General features: G+C 44.3%; 1 protein-coding gene across 1 annotated transcript in view; it reads left to right on the forward strand.

Moving 5' to 3' along the window:
• Positions 1-19,264, forward strand: part of LOC309550683 (uncharacterized protein) — a 3,164,715-nt gene that overhangs the window by 643,728 nt on the left and 2,501,723 nt on the right. The window contains exon 17 of the mRNA XM_082251018.1: positions 5,563-5,592. Coding sequence (XP_082107144.1) covers positions 5,563-5,592 — 30 coding nt within the window. The remainder of the gene's footprint in view (positions 1-5,562; positions 5,593-19,264) is intronic.

Genomic DNA, 19,264 nt, shown 5'->3' on the forward strand with positions numbered 1-19,264 from the left:
CTTTTATATTTGCTATTGAGACCCCTCACATTCCATGAGAGAAAACGTACTGTATCAGCCACGGGAGTCTAAAAAAAATAGTGAGAGGCATCCAGGAAAGTAAGAATGCCACTAAAAATAGTAACCGAGCCGTGAACTGTGACAGAATAGCAGCCAAAAAAAGGCCGATAAGACTTAAATAGTAGAAAGTTGAGTTGCCCAGAAAACATCCCCAATGCCCTTATACCAGCAACAACAAAAAGAAAAAAAAAAATGTGAAAAAAACAAGCCGGTATGAGGCTCAAGCCCATAACTTCCCAACATCTGGAACGGTGGACGAGTGTCCAATGCGATCAAAAGTTCGGCAGTCACTTAGTAGTTGGTAAATGGACTCCAGCGGAGCCCCCGGACAAAAAAAGGGTATCCATTGAGGCATATATTATAGAAGATGGGAATGACTCTCCATCATGGAGAAGTACAGTCCAGGGCAGGAGATAGAAAATAAAACAGGCACAAAGTTGAGGCAGCAAAACAGGAGAGAATACAGTGTCACCTGAGGGTCTAAACGAGGAGTTGCCAACACACACAGGCAAGCAGGACCCAGGGAAGCGAATAAGCCCTGAGCAGCTCATTAGCGCAGGCCATCCAGACAGTCTGAAACCTCCTGGGGGGATTCATAAAACTTAACAGCACCATTGTACTGGATCCGGAGCCTGCTGGGGTACAACATACTGTACTTTATCTCTTTATCCCGGAGACACTTGCGGACCTCTGTAAACGATCAACGTTTACTCTGCCGAGAAGTCGGGAAAGAGCATAATCCGGGTGTTCTCAAAATGAAGATCTTGGAGCTTCCTGGCTTCAGACAAGAGCATGTCGCTGTCCCTATAGTTTAGGAATTTAACCAGGAAAGGCCGTGGCGGGGTGCCTGGCGGCCTAGCTCCCATGGGGACACAGTGCGCCCGCTCCACGACATATGTAGGGGGGAGGTCAGCAAGGGAAAGAAGCTGTTTAAAAAATTGTTCTGCAAAAATGGCCAGTCTATTCCCCTTCACCCCCTCAGGGAGTCCCACCACCCTTACATTGTTGTGGCGCTGTCGGTGCTCCGCATCATCAGCCCGGTGTTGCAGGGATTTAACCAGGTGTTGTAATTCGGACAATTGGGAGGCATGTGCATGGGTACTGTCTTCCACCTCACAGATACGTTCCTCAGCCGTGGTGATGCGGCTCCACATTTTATCCAGGCCATGCCGGATCAGCGTACACTCTGAGGCCAGGTGGTCTATCTTGACCATTAGCGCCGCCTTGCTGCTATCTATGGCCGCTAGGATGGGGGCTGTGATGGCTCTCTGGTCCTGCTCCTGTAGCGAGGGAGAAGGCAGGGAGACTGACAGTGGTAGCTCCGGAGTAGATGCAGCTCCTTGCTGCGCCGGCTCCATTGATGGCGGAGGCGGAGCCTTGCCCTAGGCCGTGAACGGAGCGAGTCTGCCTCTGGTCCGGCTGCTGTTTGTTCTGGGATTTGGAGGCAGAGGTGGGCATCCCCAAGATACAGAGGGACTCCCCCACAGCAAGGGACCACCGGATAGTCTGGAAAAGCACCCCAAATAGGGATAAAATCAGGATAAGCCGGGAGCTCCACTGAGACACGTCTTGCCGTGATCACATCCGGTCACGCATCCAGTAGCGCCCTTATTAAAATAACCCACAATTTCCTCCAGGTAATGTTGCCTGCTCAATTTAGCTGGTGGACGAATAAGGGACTTTATCACATAGGAAACTTCCTTGACCATAGAGGGGTGTGACCCCCGTCGTATTTTTTGCAGGATTTGGAGATGCCCCCAGCTGAGAGCTTCCGATTACAACAAATACATAATTTTCTCTATTCTTTGCAGAAGAAAAGTCCTGATCTGGTATTTTGTACACAATTTGAAAACAGATGTATACAAGAGACTCTCCAGCGGGGCTGCATCTCCATGCTTTACAACTCTTTTGTCTCCCCTTCAATTAAACTCCCCTACCAAATTGCTTGGGAGAGAAACCTGGGTATGGCCCTTGAGGTGGAGGATTCGCGATCCTGTACAACACGCCTACACAAGGGCATTATGACTGTTGTCCTGATCGAGGCAGGGTACAACGTTTTTGCAAGATGGTATTTGGTACCAGAACGCCTTGCTAAGATGTACCCAGATTCATCACCTTCCTGTTTTAGAGGCTGTGGCCAGGTAGGTTCTGTCCTCCATGTGTGGTGGACCACCTGGCCCAGGGTCTGGTGTTTCTGGATATGTGTCCACTCCTTAATCCACTTGGTCACATATGATTAACATTACAAAAGATCCTCGGATCGTGCTACTCAACGAACCTGTTGATAATCTCCCAAGATCCACTCAGACTCTAATATATTATATGTTCTTGGCATCAAAAATAGCCATTGCAACCTCTTGGAGGGCTGATTTAGTCTTTATGAAGCGAAAGCCTGGATCATGTTACACAAAAAAAAGTCAGTGTCCTGAGGGGCAAACAACCCCTCTTTGAAATGATATGGACCCCCTGGTTTTCTTATCTTTAGGTTACAGACCCCTGAGGCTGATGGCTGGTTTGATGGCTGGATGGGATTCTGGACCGACGGGCTCTCACTCTTTTCTTTCTCTTGCCTTGTTTTTCTTCTCTCCCTCTTTCTTATTTTTTCTTCTCTTCTCTTACTTTATATTCTTTTTTTTTTTTTTTTTTTTTTTTTTACTTTTCTGGTATATTGTTGGCCCAACAGTTGGCATTTATTCTTGTTTTAAGGTTATTTGTAAGGTTTTGCTCATGACAAACTACTTCAGGAGATTTTTCCTTTGATGTCTGGATAGAAACACAACTTTACTGACTGGTACTATAGAGGTTATATTTGGTCGATTACATTACTGTAGTTTGTCACACATACTTGTGAATTGTTTATGGGTTCTTAGCGAAACCCTTACCATCTTTTATCTACTATTGTTGCCAAATTTATTTTTTTGACTCTCTAAACAAAAAAAAATTTTGCTACACAGGACCAGGGTTTAAAGGTCGCACTTGCAACCAGGCCCTGGCATTCTGCCACTGTTGGGGGGCCCCAAGAGCTCAGACAGTGGCTCCCCAGTGGGGTTGCTGGCTGACGTTGTGCCAAGTCTTTATCCAACCTTGCCCTGGGGAATCTCCAGTGTGTGTCAGTAAGGAGGACTGGGAAGAAGAAGCAGCCAGGTGGGCTGGTAGCAGCACGGTTGGCTTGCATTTCTGCGAGCAGTAGAGTTGGGATCAGTATCTACGGAGAAGCAGAAGGTGGTGCAAGATGCAGTTCACTCCACACATGTGCTACTTTACTAACTAGCCTTTATTGGGCTGTTGCTGAGGTAATGAGTGATCAGTATATACGTGCAGTAGCACAGACCTAGCTATCTGGCACTGTGCATGTGAGATAATAACTAAGACAGAGATACTTCTGTCACCAAACTTCATATACACACATGAGCTGCAATAGTAAAATTATTAGAACACAGGAACACTTGACTAAAAGTCCCTGCTTCTAGTCTGCATGAAATACAGCAGCAGCAGCTCTTGCATAAAGGGTCGTGTGGTCCAATGCTGTTCCTTCTTCCTGGAAATTCCCATTTATAAAATATCCTAGTCTTCCAATCTGGGGTTTCTGATCCCACTATCAGGGACAGAAAGTACCAGTCTATAACCAATTATCCCTTTGATATTTATCAAGCAATGGCTATTTACAATTACAGACACTAGAGGGAAACACCTCCCTACTCATGTATCAATTCCCACTAGGGGCAGCTCACCTATTAACCCCTTACATCCCCATCCTAATATTGTACAACCAATATAGTACAATTCTTCATCTACAGAGAAACCTACAAAAATCACATAACCACATCAATGAGGATGGAGGAAAACTGGAGTCACATGACTGAGAGGATACTAAACCTGACCCTTGAGATCATCTACCTGCTGACTGGAGAGGTGAGGAGAATTCTGGGAGGTCACATGACATAACTTTATCTCTATTAATGAAACACAGACTTGACGGGAGAGGTGAGGAGGATTCTGTGAGGTTACATGACATCATTCTTATCTCTATTAATAAAACACAGACCTAACGGGAGAGGTGAGGGGGATTCTGGGAGGTCACATGACATCACTCTTATCTCTATTAATAAAACACACACCTGACCGGAGAGGTGAGGAGGATTCTTGGAATATGACATGATATGATTGTTGTTGCTTAAACACAGAGTTTTCCTCCTGCGAAATCTGGAGATCATATGACCATCACAGTGCCTCCAGCTCACTCCCTTATACCTGAGAGACACAACATGCAGAAGATTCTAGAAGTTATTCAGAAGATGATGAAGCTGCTGACAGGAGAGGTGAGCAGTGCTGGGAATTCGGGGACATTATCCAGTGACAGACAAGGGATGTGTCTGGATGGTGACTGTATCATTGTGTGTGTCAGGTTCCTATAACGTGCCAGGATGTCACTGTCTCTTTAGCCATGGAGGAGTGGGAGTATTTAGAAGGACACAAGGATCTCTACAAGGACGTCATGATGGACAATCAGCTGCCCCTCACATCACCGGGTAAGAGGAGACTTTATTGTAAAGGAGAGAGCAGTACGGAGGATCCACCTAGATCCCCCATCATCTGATAAACACATAGAAACAATGTATTCAGTCAGTGTGTGTTTCCTACAGATGGATCCAGTAATGGGAACCCACCAGAGAGATGTCCCCGTCCTCTGTATTCCCGGGATTCCACACAGGAAGGTCACACCATCCCTCACCATCATCAGGTAGATGAGGAACAATCACTGATAGTATCATTAGGATCTGTACATTATCTGCATTGTTACATTTGATGTCATTCTTATTATAAATTCAGAGTGGAGACCTGAGAGATTCTAAAGTTGATATTAAAGAAGAGATAAAAGAGGAGGATGATAAGGATGGGGTGATGGAGAAGTCAGAGTTTCTAAAAGAGCACAAATATCTGTACCAGGACACCATGGTGGAGTCATCCAGCCTCAGAAACCCACCAGAGAGATGTCCCCATTCTCTGTGTTCCCAGGATTCCACAAAGGAAGGTCACACCATCCCTCACCATCATCAGGTAGATGATTGACAATTGTTGGTAGTTGTGATTTATACACAGCATGTTTGTTACAATGAATGTTTTGTTACATACTCAGATTGGAGACCTCAGGGATTTTACTATTGTTGTTAAAGAAGAGGAATATGAGGAGGATGGAGTGATGAAGCTTTCTGAAGGACGCAAGGATCTCTACAATGACATTATGATGAAGTCACCTGATACCAGAAACCCACCAGAGAGATGTCCCCGTCCTCTGTATTCCTGGGATTCCACACAGGAAGGTCACACCATCCCTCACCATCATCAGGTGGGTGGAGTTGAGGGTCTGGAACATGAAGTGATTGAACACTCTGACATGTGAAGACGATGTGTGGACTCTACAAGATGATATTTTCTATGTGACCTCACATCATAAATACTTCTATATTACAGATGTTATTTTCTGCCATTTTGTTGGTTTAGGGTGAAGATCTGATGAACATGAAAGTTGAGGTTAAGGCAGAAGAAGAAGAAGAGACGTATGTAAGGAATGATCAGCAATATATGGAGGAGGATGGAATGACAAGGACATTTAAAGAGGAGGACATTCCTACAGAGATCAGCACAGGTGAGTCATAATATATTCTTCTGTTACTGCACACTGATTGGTCCAGAGTAGGGTGGGAGATGAGTGATATAATCCAATAATAGGTTCATAATAGTCACCGATAAACATGTAAGCAGCTGCATACTGTTGCTGCTGCTAGATTAAATAGGTATTACAGGGTGTCCAGGTGGGAAGGGGTTACCTCGGATTCTGCCTCTTCCTGGGCTATGCCATCCACGCTGTGCTGCTTACAAAGATTGGAGAGAAGGCTCTGTTTGGAGAGAGTCCGCTGTGGCACCCTCTAAGGGAATCCACCTGACTGGGACTCTTCCAGAACCATGGACTATTACCTGGGAAGGTATGGTCTCTGGGCAGCCTGAGACAAGTTTGTTAGATTGGGACTGTTGTTGCACCTTGGACTGTAACATTATCCAGTAGAGTTGTTAACTTCTTAAACACTTGGTCTGAAAATTACTACAAAGTGGTACATGGTGGTACATGGCATATAGCAAAGAACAGGGCCTGGTATGCACGCACGGGGTGAAGTGGAGAACATTCTGTTGCCAAGTGCAAGGGAATGATATGTCTGCCAGACAGTGGAAGGACAGTACCGGCATGGGGGATGGGTTCTCTGCATAGTGAAGGAAGTGGTACACGGTAACGGTCGGTGCCCCAGCTACCGGGACAGAAGGCAGAAGGCAGAAGAAACCTCAGGGACCTAGCTGTGGGTATGGAAGAGTTAATTTAGTCAACATGTGCACGCAGGAGGCTATATGGGAGTACTGTCACTCCAGGCAAGTGACAGGCAAGATCCTCTCTTTCACACGTGCCCGCCCCGCTCGCCACCGTGATAACTGGCAATAAAGAAGCGGAAATGCCGATCCATAGTGGTACTTCATTCCATCATGACAGACACTAAGACAGCACTATGGACATACATCATTTATGCGTTTCACACAATGTTTTGAATGAGTACGCTATTGTGTGAAATGCGTTAACTATGTATGTTCACAGTGCTGTCTTTTTGTCATTCGTAATGGAATGAATTACCGCTATTGATGCAGCCACTTCTTTATGCACGCAGGAGGTTAGCGGAGGTTGAAACCTGTACTCCATCACTGGGAGCGAGGTGATTGGAGGACTGGACTGGTGGAGTGGGACACAAGCTCAGAAATGTTCCTTTCAAAATATCACATTCCTAGGGACAGGTGTGCAGTATCATGGGACAAAGTGGTTCAATTTAGGGTACAGCTTCACCAGGTGTACAGCTCACTTCTAAACTGGGGTGCCACCTTAATGCTGAATTCACATGAACACAGTCTTGCCTGACTCAGGCATTAGTAAGCATGTACACCGGAGAGAGAGTAGGCCTCGTCTTCAGAGGTGAGATGACACCCCCCCTCCCCCCCGTTGTCCCTGGGCTCTCTGCTCTAATGTCATGTAAAAATAAATAAATAAAGAAAGAAAATTAAAAAAAACATTAAAACAACAAAATTATAAGAAATGTACAGTGGGTACGGAAAGTATTCAGACCCCCTTAAATTTTTCACTCTTTGTTATATTGCAGCCATTTGCTAAAATCATTTAAGTTCATTCTTCTTCCTCATGAATGTACACATAGCACCCCATACTGACAGAAAAACACAGAATTGTTGACATTGTTGCAGATTTATTAAAAAAGAAAAACTGAAATATCACATGGTCCTAAGTATTCAGACCCTTTGCTCAGTATTTAGTAGAAGCCCCCTTTTGATCTAATACAGCCAGGAGTCTTTTTGGGAAAGATGCAACAAGTCTTTCACACCTGGATTTGGGGATCCTCTGCCATTACTCCTTGCAGATCCTCTCCAGTTCTGTCAGGTTGGATGGTAAACGTTGGTGGACAGCCATTTTTAGGTCTCTCCAGAGATGCTCAATTGGGTTTAAGTCAGGGCTCTGGCTGGGCCATTCAAGAACAGTCACGGAGTTGTTGTGAAGCCACTCCTTCGTTATTTTAGCTGTGTGCTTAGGGTCATTGTCTTGTTGGAAGGTAAACCTTCGGCCCAGTCTGAGGTCCAGAGCACTCTGGAGAAGGTTTTTGTCCAGGATATCCCTGTACTTGGCCGCATTCATCTTTCCCTCGATTGCAACCAGTCGTCCTGTCCCTGCAGCTGAAAAACACCCCCACAGCATGATGCTGCCACCACCATGCTTCACTGTTGGGACTGTATTGGACAGGTGATGAGCAGTGCCTGGTTTTCTCCACACATACCGCTTAGAATTAAGGCCAAAAAGTTCTATTTTGGTCTCATCAGACCAGAGAATCTTATTTCTCACCATCTTGGAGTCCTTCAGGTGTTTTTTAGCAAACTCCATGCAGGCTTTCATGTGTCTTATACTGAGGAGAGGCTTCCGTCGGGCCACTCTGCCATAAAGCCCCGACTGGTGGAGGGCTGCAGTGATGGTTGACTTTCTACAACTTTCTCCCATCTCCTGACTGCATCTCTGGAGCTCAGCCACAGTGATCTTTGGATTCTTCTTTACCTCTCTCACCAAGGCTCTTCTCCCCCGATAGCTCAGTTTGGCCGGACGGCCAGCTCTGGGAAGGGTTCTGGTCGTCCCAAACGTCTTCCATTTGAGGATTATGGAGGCCACTGTGCTCTTAGGAACCTTAAGTGCAGCAGAAATCTTTTTGTAACCTTGGCCAGATCTGTGCCTTGCCACAATTCTGTCTCTGAGCTCTTCAGGCAGTTCCTTTGACCTCATGATTCTCATTTGCTCTGACATGCATTGTGATCTGGAAGGTCCTATATAGACAGGTGTGTGGCTTTCCTAATCAAGTCCAATCAGTATAATCAAACACAGCTGGACTCAAATGAAGGTGTAGAACCATCTCAAGGATGATCAGAAGAAATGGAAAGCACCTGAGTTAAATATATGAGTGTCACAGCAAAGGGTCTGAATACTTAGGACCATGTGATATTTCAGTTTTTCTTTTTTAATAAATCTGCAACAATGTCAACAATTCTGTGTTTTTCTGTCAGTATGGGGTGCTATGTGTACATTCATGAGGAAGAAGAATGAACTTAAATGATTTTAGCAAATGGCTGCAATATAACAAAGAGTGAAAAATTTAAGGGGGTCTGAATACTTTCCGTACCCACTGTAAATAAAAGTCTGAATTTAAAGATCTTGATTATCGGAGATCACTTGACCAGTGCCTAGGCTTGTGGTTATGTAAAGAGCATGTACCACCCCCAGTCCCCTTGGCTCATGCTTTTAAGGCTGCTTAAATACTGTATAAGTAATTGGGAGGAGGACTAACCCCCGTTCACATTGGTGCGACTTATCATGCAACTTTGATTTGTCAAATTGCATGGTAAGTGGCACCCTATTTCTGGGCATGAAACAGTTCATATCGGTGCGACTCAGACTTGCACCAATTTTGAAAAGCTCATGAAACCGCACTGACCGGCGGCTTTGAAATTGCGCTGAAGTAGCGCAATTTCAAAGCTGCATTCTTTGAGAACTGGGGCTAAAGGCCCTTTGACTGAAGGAGGGAAGTGTCTAAACTACCTGGAACATTCACAGGGAACAGCTGCTCACTCAAGTCTACCTGATCCAGATGGAATATTGGTTTAAGTGAATGAACCCTCTTGTATATAACAATCATGTTTTTTTTCAGGACACGCTATTGAGGAAACCTCAAAGAATCATCTCACTTTATCTCCAGGCTGTAAAATAGAAGATGAGGACATCACAAGAGATTTTGCAGGAGAAAAGACAATGAGCTCAGCTATGGATGGTGGACTTCACAGTGTGGATAGACCATCAAATCCCTCAGACTCTGAGCAACATTGTATTGTGAGGGATGGTGCCGGAATTCAGGGGGAGGAGAAATGTTCTTGTCCTGAATGTGGGGAAAGTTTTAGCTCTGAATCAAGTCTTACTGTACATCAGAGATCTCACACGGGTGAGAAGCTTCATTCCTGTTCTGAGTGTGGGAAATGTTTCCTTCTTAAAACAGAATTTGTAATACATTGCAGAGCTCACACGGGCAAGAAGCCAGTTTCCTGCCTTGAGTGTGGGAAATGTTTTACAAAGAAATCAGACCTTGTTAGACATCTGAGATCTCACACAGGGGAGAAGCCATATTCCTGCACCGAGTGCACAAAATGTTTTTCATGGAAATCAGACCTTGTTAGACATCAGAGATTGCACACAGGAGAGAAGTTAAATCCCTGCCCTGAATGTGGGAAATGTTTTACAAAGAAATCAGACGTTGTAAAACATTTGAGATCGCACACGGGGGAGAAGCCATATTCTTGCCCTGATTGTGCAAAATGTTTTTCTTGGAAATCAGACCTCGTTAGACATCAGAGATCTCACCCCGGAGAGAAACAAAATTCCTGCTCTGAATGTGGGAAAAGTTTTTCAAAGAAATCATTTCTTGTTAAACATCAGGTATTACATACAGTCGAGAAGCCGTGTTCCTGCCCCGAATGTGGAAAATATTTTTCACACAAAACAAGCCTTGTTAGACACCTGAGACTGCACACGGGCCAGAAGCCATATTCCTGCCCTGAATGTGGGAAATGTTTTACATGGAAATCACAATTTGATAGCCATCAGAGATCTCACACAAGGGAGAAGCCATATTCTTGCCCTGAGTGTAGAAAATGTTTTTCAGATAAATCACACCTTATTAGACATCAGAGAACTCACACAGGGGAGAAGACGCATTCTTGCTCTGAGTGCGGAAAATGTTTTTCAACTAAATCAGACCTTGTTAGACATCAGAGATCTCACACAGGGGAGAAGCTAAATTCCTGTACCGAATGTGGAAAATGTTTTTCAGAGAAATCACACCTCTTTAGACATCAGAGATCTCACATAGGGGAGAAGCCATTTTCTTGCCCTGAGTGTGGAAAATGTTTTTCAGTTAAACCACACCTTATAAGACATCAGAGATCTCACACGGGGGAGAAGCCGTATTCCTGCGCTGAGTGCGGAAAATGTTTTTCAGTTAAATCACACCTTATTAGACATCAGAGATCTCACACAGGGGAGAAGCCATTTTCTTGCCCTGAGTGCAAGAAAAGTTATTCACGGAAGTCAGACCTTGTTATACATCAGAGATCTCACACAGGGGAGAAGCCATATTCTTGCCCTCAGTGCAGGAAATGTTTTTCACGGAAATCACACCTTGTTATACATCAAAGATTTCACACAGGTGAGAAGCCATATTCCTGCCCTGAGTGTGGGAAATGTTTTGCACGTAAATCAGTCCTTAATATACATCAGAGATCTCACATATTAACCTGAACCCCATTGAAGTTAATAGGAATAGGATGTTTAAAATTGTCAAAGGGCATGGGGAGCTGAGTGCTGCCCTGGGGGATACCGAGATGTTTACCAGGAAACTGCAGACCAGTCAGCCTAACATCAACAGTATGTAAAGTATTTGAGGGAATAGTAATGAACTCTATACAGAAATTTGTCTGTGATAAAGGTTTCATAAGTGACAATCAGCATGAATTTATGAATGACCGTTCTTGTCAGACCAAGCTATTATAGTTCTATTAAGGTATAAATGAGAAAATGGATGGTAGAAGTCCAGTGGACATAGTTTTATCTAGATTTTATACCTTATTAATTTTGAGTTTAACAAATAAGGTCTGTTGGAATTAATGAAATTGTATGTACACGGATAAGAAAACGTGAACGGATCCAGAGAGTAGTGATAGATGACTCAGTGCTGTTTAATATGTTTATTATTGATATAGAGGTTGAAATCCAGAACTCCATCTCAGTGCTTGCTGATGTTACCACATTTTGCCGAGAAATAACTTTGGCACAGAATGTAGCATCATTATAGGAAGACCTTAAAAGGGTTGTAAACCCTTACCCTATACCCAGTGAAGTGACTGGCCTCAGGTGATACAGAGAGGTGAAACAAATCCTCCTACATAAGTTGCACCTATTTTTTTTGCAGCCATTTGTCCTAAACATCCTTGTAAAACTCTAAAAAAATAATTCACAAACTCACAAAGCAGATGGTGAGGAGCTGCAGTTACACACTGTATGAGAGCTCTGATTGGAGGAAAGGGACACACTCCCTTTACACAGCACACAGGAACACAGCTGAGGCTGTCAGTCACATTTTGTGTGCTGGAGGTCCCTCTCCTGTCACCTTTTTAGCTCTTGGTGTCAGGAAAACTTGAGAAGTGACTAATGCTGATTACAGAGGAACTAGACAGAAGAGAGAAACAACACTCAGTGCTCTGCTCAGGATCTGCTTTTATTCAGATTTCATGTCTGAGTTTTAAAACCCCTTTAACAAAATGGGGGATTGGGCAGCTGCCTAGCAGATGAGGTTCCATATTGTGAAATGTAAAGTTATGCCAAAAACTGGATCTTTTGTTACGCACTATAAAATCCCTTTCTCTGAGTTAATTGACAGACACAGCTTCTCGTTATTCTCGACCATATAGTTATAACACCACCTACAGAAAAAAGACACTAGGCAGAAAAAGAACACAACACCACCTATGGGTAAGTCCTAGCTGGCCCTAGCTGGTATAGGCAAGCCAGTTCAGCACCACCTATGGGTAAGTCCTAGCTGGTATAGGCAAGCCAGTTCATCACAAAGCAGTACCAGGGGTGGGTGCCTAATGCCACTTTTCCACTGCAAGTACCGTCTCGGCTATACTCGGCCCTGCTTGGCCCGGTTTGCTTTTCCACTGCTGGTACCGCATGGTACGGTGTTGGAACTGTTCGGTACGGTATGGTATGGTTTGCTTTTCCACTAAAGTAGTACTAAAGTTAAGTGGGTGGGATAACAACGGGGTGGGATTCTCTGACCAATCAGTGGCTAGTAGTGACTGCATGCAAAGGATTGTGGGATATGGTACCTCTTGGAACCACAATCGAGGTGGTACTGTTTTTGAGAGCCGTACCGTTCGGTTCCATGCAGTGGAAAAGCGCCGCCGTACCGTACCGAACCGTTCCTACACCATACCATGCGGTACCAGCAGTGGAAAAGCACAAAAGCGAGCCGAACAGTTCGGTTCCATGCAGTGGAAAAGCCCCATTAGTGGATAGGTACACATGAACTGCCCTGACCTCGTCTAAGAAATGCAGTGCAACCTCCTTTGGGTAATACAGACGTGGACACATAGAAGGCAGGGCAATTTCCTCATTCGGATGAAAGTCAGAAACCACCTTCAGAATGAAGGAATGGGCACCCGGAGAACAATTTTATCCCTAAAAGACCCAATAAGGTGAATTACATGACAAAGGCGCTAGCTCCATCACGTAATGCGCAGAAATGACTGATCATAAAAGCAACCTTCTGACAAAGCAACCCCCTGTCTCTCAAAAACTGGCTTTCAATAACCACATCATCAAAGCCAGTGACTGTAAAGCAAGTTGGAAGATCAGCCCTTAGGATAGAAGATCTTCTCTTAGAAGCAACCGCCAAGAGACGTCTGTGACCAGCCATACCAAGTCGACATTCCAGCGTTGGTGAGGCCAATCTGGGGCCACCAGAATGACAGGAATCCCTTCAGCCTCTATCCTGTGTAGCAGCTGGGCAAGAAGCTTGAGAGGAGGGCATGCATAGAGGCTCCACGGCGCAACCAAAGCATCCATGGCATCTGCCAGTGGATCCTTTGCCCTTGCCACAAACCGTTAAACTGTTGAGATGGGAGGCCAGGAGATCTACATCCAGCATGTCCCACTGTAGACAGACTTGTCAAAACACTTCCGGTGCAATGACCAGTCTCCCTGATCCAGCGTTTGATTAATTAGGTAATCCGCTTTCCAGTTTTCTATGCCTGGAATGTACATGGCCGAGAGAGCTGGAACAGGATGCTCTGTCCACTGAAGGATTCTGTAAGCTTCCACCGTTGCTACCACACTCCTCATGCCCCCCTGATGGTTAACACAGGACACTGCAGTGGCATTGTCTAACTGAATCTTGACTGGGCAAGATTCAGAACATTGATCGGTAGACAAGCTTTCTCCAACTTCCCTCCCTGAGCCAACCTCAGCCCCAAAACTTCCCAGCCATACAGGCTGGCATCTGTAGTGACCCCTGTCCAGAGTAGTGGAAGAAAAGACTTCCTGGCCTGAAGCAAGGGAGACCAGAGAGACCAAACCAGAGAAGCCCTGGTTCCCTGGGCCAGTCAAATCTGATTGTCAAAGGACAGGGAAGGCTTGTCCCATCTTCCTCTGCAGACCGCTCATGTGGAACTGCGCATACGAGACCACCTCGAAGGTGGACACTATGAGGCCCAGAACCTGCATGCAGATTCACAGGGTAACTCGCCTGTGGAACAGTAGCAGCCAAATACTGTAGCTGACTGGAGCTTCCGGAGCTTGTCCAATAGAAAGAAATCTTTGGCCTGCACCATGTCGAGGATCATACCCAGATACTCCAGCTTCATTGTTGGGGTTAGAGTGGCCCTCTTGAAGTCCAGGACCCATCCACTGTCCTGCAGGGTGCATATAACGATCGCCACATTGTCCAACAGTGCAGAATGATTTTCTGCTCAAAGGAGACGGTCACCCACATAGCCAATCATGGCAATCCCCCTCTGTTTCATTAACACAAGGACCAGAGCCAGCACCTTGGTAAAAATCTGAGGAGTGGATGCCAGACCAAAGGTGAGTGCCACAAACTGGTAATGTGCATCCCCGACTGCAAATTGTAGGAATCTATGGTGTCCAGAATTGATGGGGACATAGAGGTACGTACTGTATGCTTGATGTCTATGGAGGCCAGGCAATCCCTGATGGAGAGGCTTCTACCGAATACATGGATTCCATTTTGAATTTATGCATTTTCATGAAGCAGTTCAGAGCCTTGAGGTCCCAGGTTGGACACACCCCCTCTTCCTTCAGAACTGTTAACAGGTTGGAGTAGAACCCCCCCAACCTTTCTGAGTCTTGGACCGGGGTGATCACCCCCTGGAGTAGAAAATCCTGCACAGCTCCAGAAAGGGCCTGCAGGCGAGTTGGAAAGAGGCGAAAACTGGAGGGAAAGAATTTCTCTGGTGGACACAAAAAAAGTATTTTGCAACTGGAAGAGATCCCCTCGTGTACCTAATAGTTTGTGAACAGGGAGATCCATGGGTCTGCAAAACAGCAAAGGCTGTCCCCCACCACAGTGACGGGTGGGGACAAACCTTCATGTTGAGGAGGGCTTGTTGGGCTTGTGAGACCAGAGCCACTTAGAGCCACCCATGGGATTCTTGAAGGGCTTGGAACCCTTGTCCAAGGAACCAGATGGATGAAAAAGCCTGAAAAGGAAGAGCCTTGTTTGCAGTGTGGCTCCTTCCCCTTCTAAGCTTGTGGGAGATAGGTACTCTCCCACAAGCTTAGAAGGGAATCGCTTCAACCTTCCTGTATGCAGGATCCTTAACCACTTGACCTCCGGAAGATTTACCCCCCTTCATGACAAGGCCCTTTTTTGCATTACATTAACTGACAATTGGGTGGTTGTGGGACACTGTACCCAAATAAAATGTATGTCTTTTTTTCCCACAAATAGAGCTTTCTTTTGGTGGTATTTGATCACCTCTGCAATTTTTCGTTTTTGCGCTATAAACAAAAAAAGACTGACAATTCTGAAAAAAAAAAAAACAAACTATATTTTTTACTTTCTGCTATGAAACATATCCATTAAGGAAATGTAAAAGATCAAATTTCTATATCAGTTTGGGCCAATACGTATACTGCTACATATTTTTGGTAAAAAAAATCCCAATAAGCGTATACTCATTGGTTTGTGCAAAAGTTATAGCGTCTACAAACTATGGGATTTTTTTTTTACTAGCGACTAATAACGGGACTGCGATATTGCGGTGGACATATCGGACACTGACTTTTTGGGGACCAGTGACACTAATACAGTGATCAGTGCTAAAAAATATGCACTGACACTGGCTGGGGAGGGGCTAACATTAGGGGTGATCAAAGGTTTAACTGTGTGCCTAGCCTGTGGGGAGGTGCTTTTACTAGTGGAAGACATGGATTGGTGTCCCTGCTTCACAGGGACACAGGATGCATGCCTTCTGTACTCGCAGAACGGCAACCAGCCTTGTCTACATAGGCAGACTGCCGTTCTTCCTGTGTACCGAAGCATCGGCAGGTGCCGGCAGACATCGAGTCCGTCATTCCCATCGATCAGCTACCGCTGTGTGGAAGCACAGCGGGCTGCCTGTAGTGCGTGCACCCCAAACCCAGAAGTATCAGATCACGTACTAGGTACGTGATCTGGGGCAGAGTGGCCGCCCTGCCACAGTAGATGTATGGTGGGCAGTCCACAAGTGGTTAAAGGAAGGGGACTCCTCTGCCAGTATCATGGTTGTAGAGACTCACTAAAGTTAGAGTTAGGGACTACAGATAACAGGTTGGCTTGATGGGGCCTGTAGCTTACGCATGTATTTGCAAATGTGTGCAGACTAAACCCCTGTTCGTAATGCATATTGATAGGAAAGATCAATTCCATTGGTCGCTGGCTGGTTGGTAAGTGTGAGCTTGGAAATCTTTTTGTATTTACCATGCAGTGGAACATCCTCTGTTGCCGACTCTGCCCCTTACACGTCACGCTATGATTGTGGCTTCTTCAAAAGGAAGAAGCCACGCTTGTGGCATAATGTGTAAGGGGCAGAGCCAGCAATGTAGGATGTTCAACTACATAGCACAGCCAAAGGAAGGAAAGAACTTGACATCACACGGAGAGGTAGACTACAGCCTTAAGGGAACTGATTTTTTACACGTTACTTGTCTTTTGTGCACCAGCATCTAGTGCACTCCAAAATTGTGAGTTTATCGTATGAAGTTTTTAAATAAATGCGTTTTTTTTTTCAGGTAAATGCTTTGATGGTCCATATATTTTATTTCTGAGCTTCCAATTGTGATATCTGCTGAGCGTCATTGGGAGATAATAGACTAGGAGGAGACAAAAGGAGGATCAGATCCTGTCCAGATATTGTCCGTAAAAGGGACAAGCGCTTTAGACCTACTAGGCAAAGATCAATATAGGAAGTGAGCGGCCAATGGTGGAAGTTAAACATGTCGACACTTGTTGTTTAACAAGTGAAAATCTTTTTTTTTTTTAATAGAAAAATACTTAGAACCCCAAACATTATATATATATATATATATATATATATATATATATATATATTTTTTTTTAGCAGAGACCCTAGAGAATAAAATGGAGATTGTTGCAATAGTTTTTATCACACTGTATTTGCGCAGCGATCTTCCAAACGCAATTTTTTGGGGAAAAAATACACTTTTTTTTAAATTAAAAAATAAGAAAACAGTAAAGTTAGCCCAAGTTTTTTATAATTTGAAAGATAATGTTACGCCGAGTAAATTAGTGTATATTATTTAGTCTGTGTGAATGTTATTGAGTCTAGAAGCTAGGGTACCAATTCCTGAAAATTGATCACACCTGATGTACTAACGGCCTATCTCCTTTCTTGAGGCCCTAAAATGTCAGAACACAACAAATACCCCGCAAATTACCCCTTTTTGGAAAGTAGACAGTCCAAAGTATTTAGTAAGAGGCATGGTGAGTTTTTCCTTTTTTTTCCCACAAAGTTGTCAATTTATAAACTATTTCTAACACATAGCACGTACACAGCAAAAAATGACACCCCAAAATACATTCTGCCACTCCTCCTGAGTATGGCGATACCACATGTGTGAGACTTTTACACAGCCTGGCCACATACAGAGGCCCAACATCCAAGGAGCACCTTCAAGCGTTCTAGGAGCATAAATACACTTATAACTTTCTGACTACATATCACACTTTTGAAGGCCCTGACTGGCCAGGACAATGGAATTGCCCACAAAATGACCCCATTTTGGAAAGAAAACCATCCAACGAATATTCTATGAGGAATTGTGAGTCTTTTGAACATGTCATTTTTTTCCACAAGTTTTTGGAAAATGTGGGAAAAAAATTAAAACCTATTTTTTTTACACAAAGTTGTCAATTTATAGGATATTTCTAACACATAGCATGTACATAGCAAAAATGACACCCCAAAATACATTCTGCCACTCCTCCTAAGTATGGCGATACCACATATGTGAGACTTTTACACAGCCAGGCCACATAAAGAGACTCAACATCCAAGCAGCACCGCCAGGCATTCTAGGAGCATAAATTACACACATAATTTTCTGACTACCTATCACACTTTTGAAGGCCCTGGAGCACCAAGAAAATGGAATTGCCCACAAAATAACCCCATTTTGGAAAAAAAACACTCCAACGTATATTCTATGAGGAATTGTGAGTCTTTTGAACATGTCATTTTTTTCCACAAGTTTTTGGAAAATGTGGGAAAAAAATTAAAACCTATTTTTTTTACACAAAGTTGTCCATTTATAGGATATTTCTAACACATAGCATGTACATAGCAAAAATGACACCCCAAAATACATTCTGCCACTCCTCCTAAGTATGGCGATACCACATATGTGAGACTTTTACACAGCCAGGCCACATAAAGAGACTCAACATCCAAGCAGCACCGCCAGGCATTCTAGGAGCATAAATTACACACATAATTTTCTGACTACCTATCACACTTTTGAAGGCCCTGGAGCACCAAGAAAATGGAATTGCCCACAAAATAACCCCATTTTGGAAAAAAAACACTCCAACGTATATTCTATGAGGAATTGTGAGTCTTTTGAACATGTCATTTTTTTCCACAAGTTTTTTGGAAAATGTGGGAAAAAAATGAAAACCTATTTTTTTTTTACACAAAGTTGTCAATTTATAGGATATTTCTAACACATAGCATGTACATAGCAAAAATGACACCCCAAAATACATTCTGCCACTCCTCCTGAGTATGGCGATACCATATGTGTGAGACTTTTACACCGCCTGGCCATAAACCGAGACCCAACATCCAAGTAGACACCTTCAGACGTTCTAGGAGCATGCATTTTACATCTAATTTCCTGACAACCTATTACATTTTTGAAGGCCCTTCATATTTCTAACACATAGCATGTATATACCAATTACACCCCAAAATATATTCTGCTGAGCAAATGGTAAACAAAAGATTACCTGTGGTTTTAGTAGTGGTCCACAGAGGAGAGCATCCAGGTAGAAGGCAGGGATGTGGTCCGTGACAGCAAAAGCAATCGGACAGGCATCAGGCAGAAATACTGTCCATAGTCATTACAGGCAGCAGGCAGGAATACTGTCCATAGTCATTACAGGCAGCAAGCAGGGATACTGTCCATAGTCATTACAGGCAGCAAGCAGGGATACTGTCCATAGTCATTACAGGCAGCAAGCAGGGATAGTGTCAGCACAGCCAAGCATTGGTCCAGGTAGCAGGCAGAGATGTGGTCTATAAAGTCCTGGGTCATTATATGCAGCGATATGTTCAACACAGCCAAAATATTGATCCAGGCAGCAGGAAGGACCATCACGCTTAGGCCTCTGTCAGGAAAGAATGGGGACAGGGGTAGAGGCTTCTCCCACCCAAATTGCTTTGAAGCCTCCGGACTCCAGACCCTGTTATGGGAACACAGAAAACCAAAAAC

This window comes from Pelophylax lessonae, assembly GCF_965119305.1.
Source record: "Pelophylax lessonae genome assembly, chromosome: 3".
Lineage (NCBI taxonomy): Eukaryota > Metazoa > Chordata > Amphibia > Anura > Ranidae > Pelophylax > Pelophylax lessonae.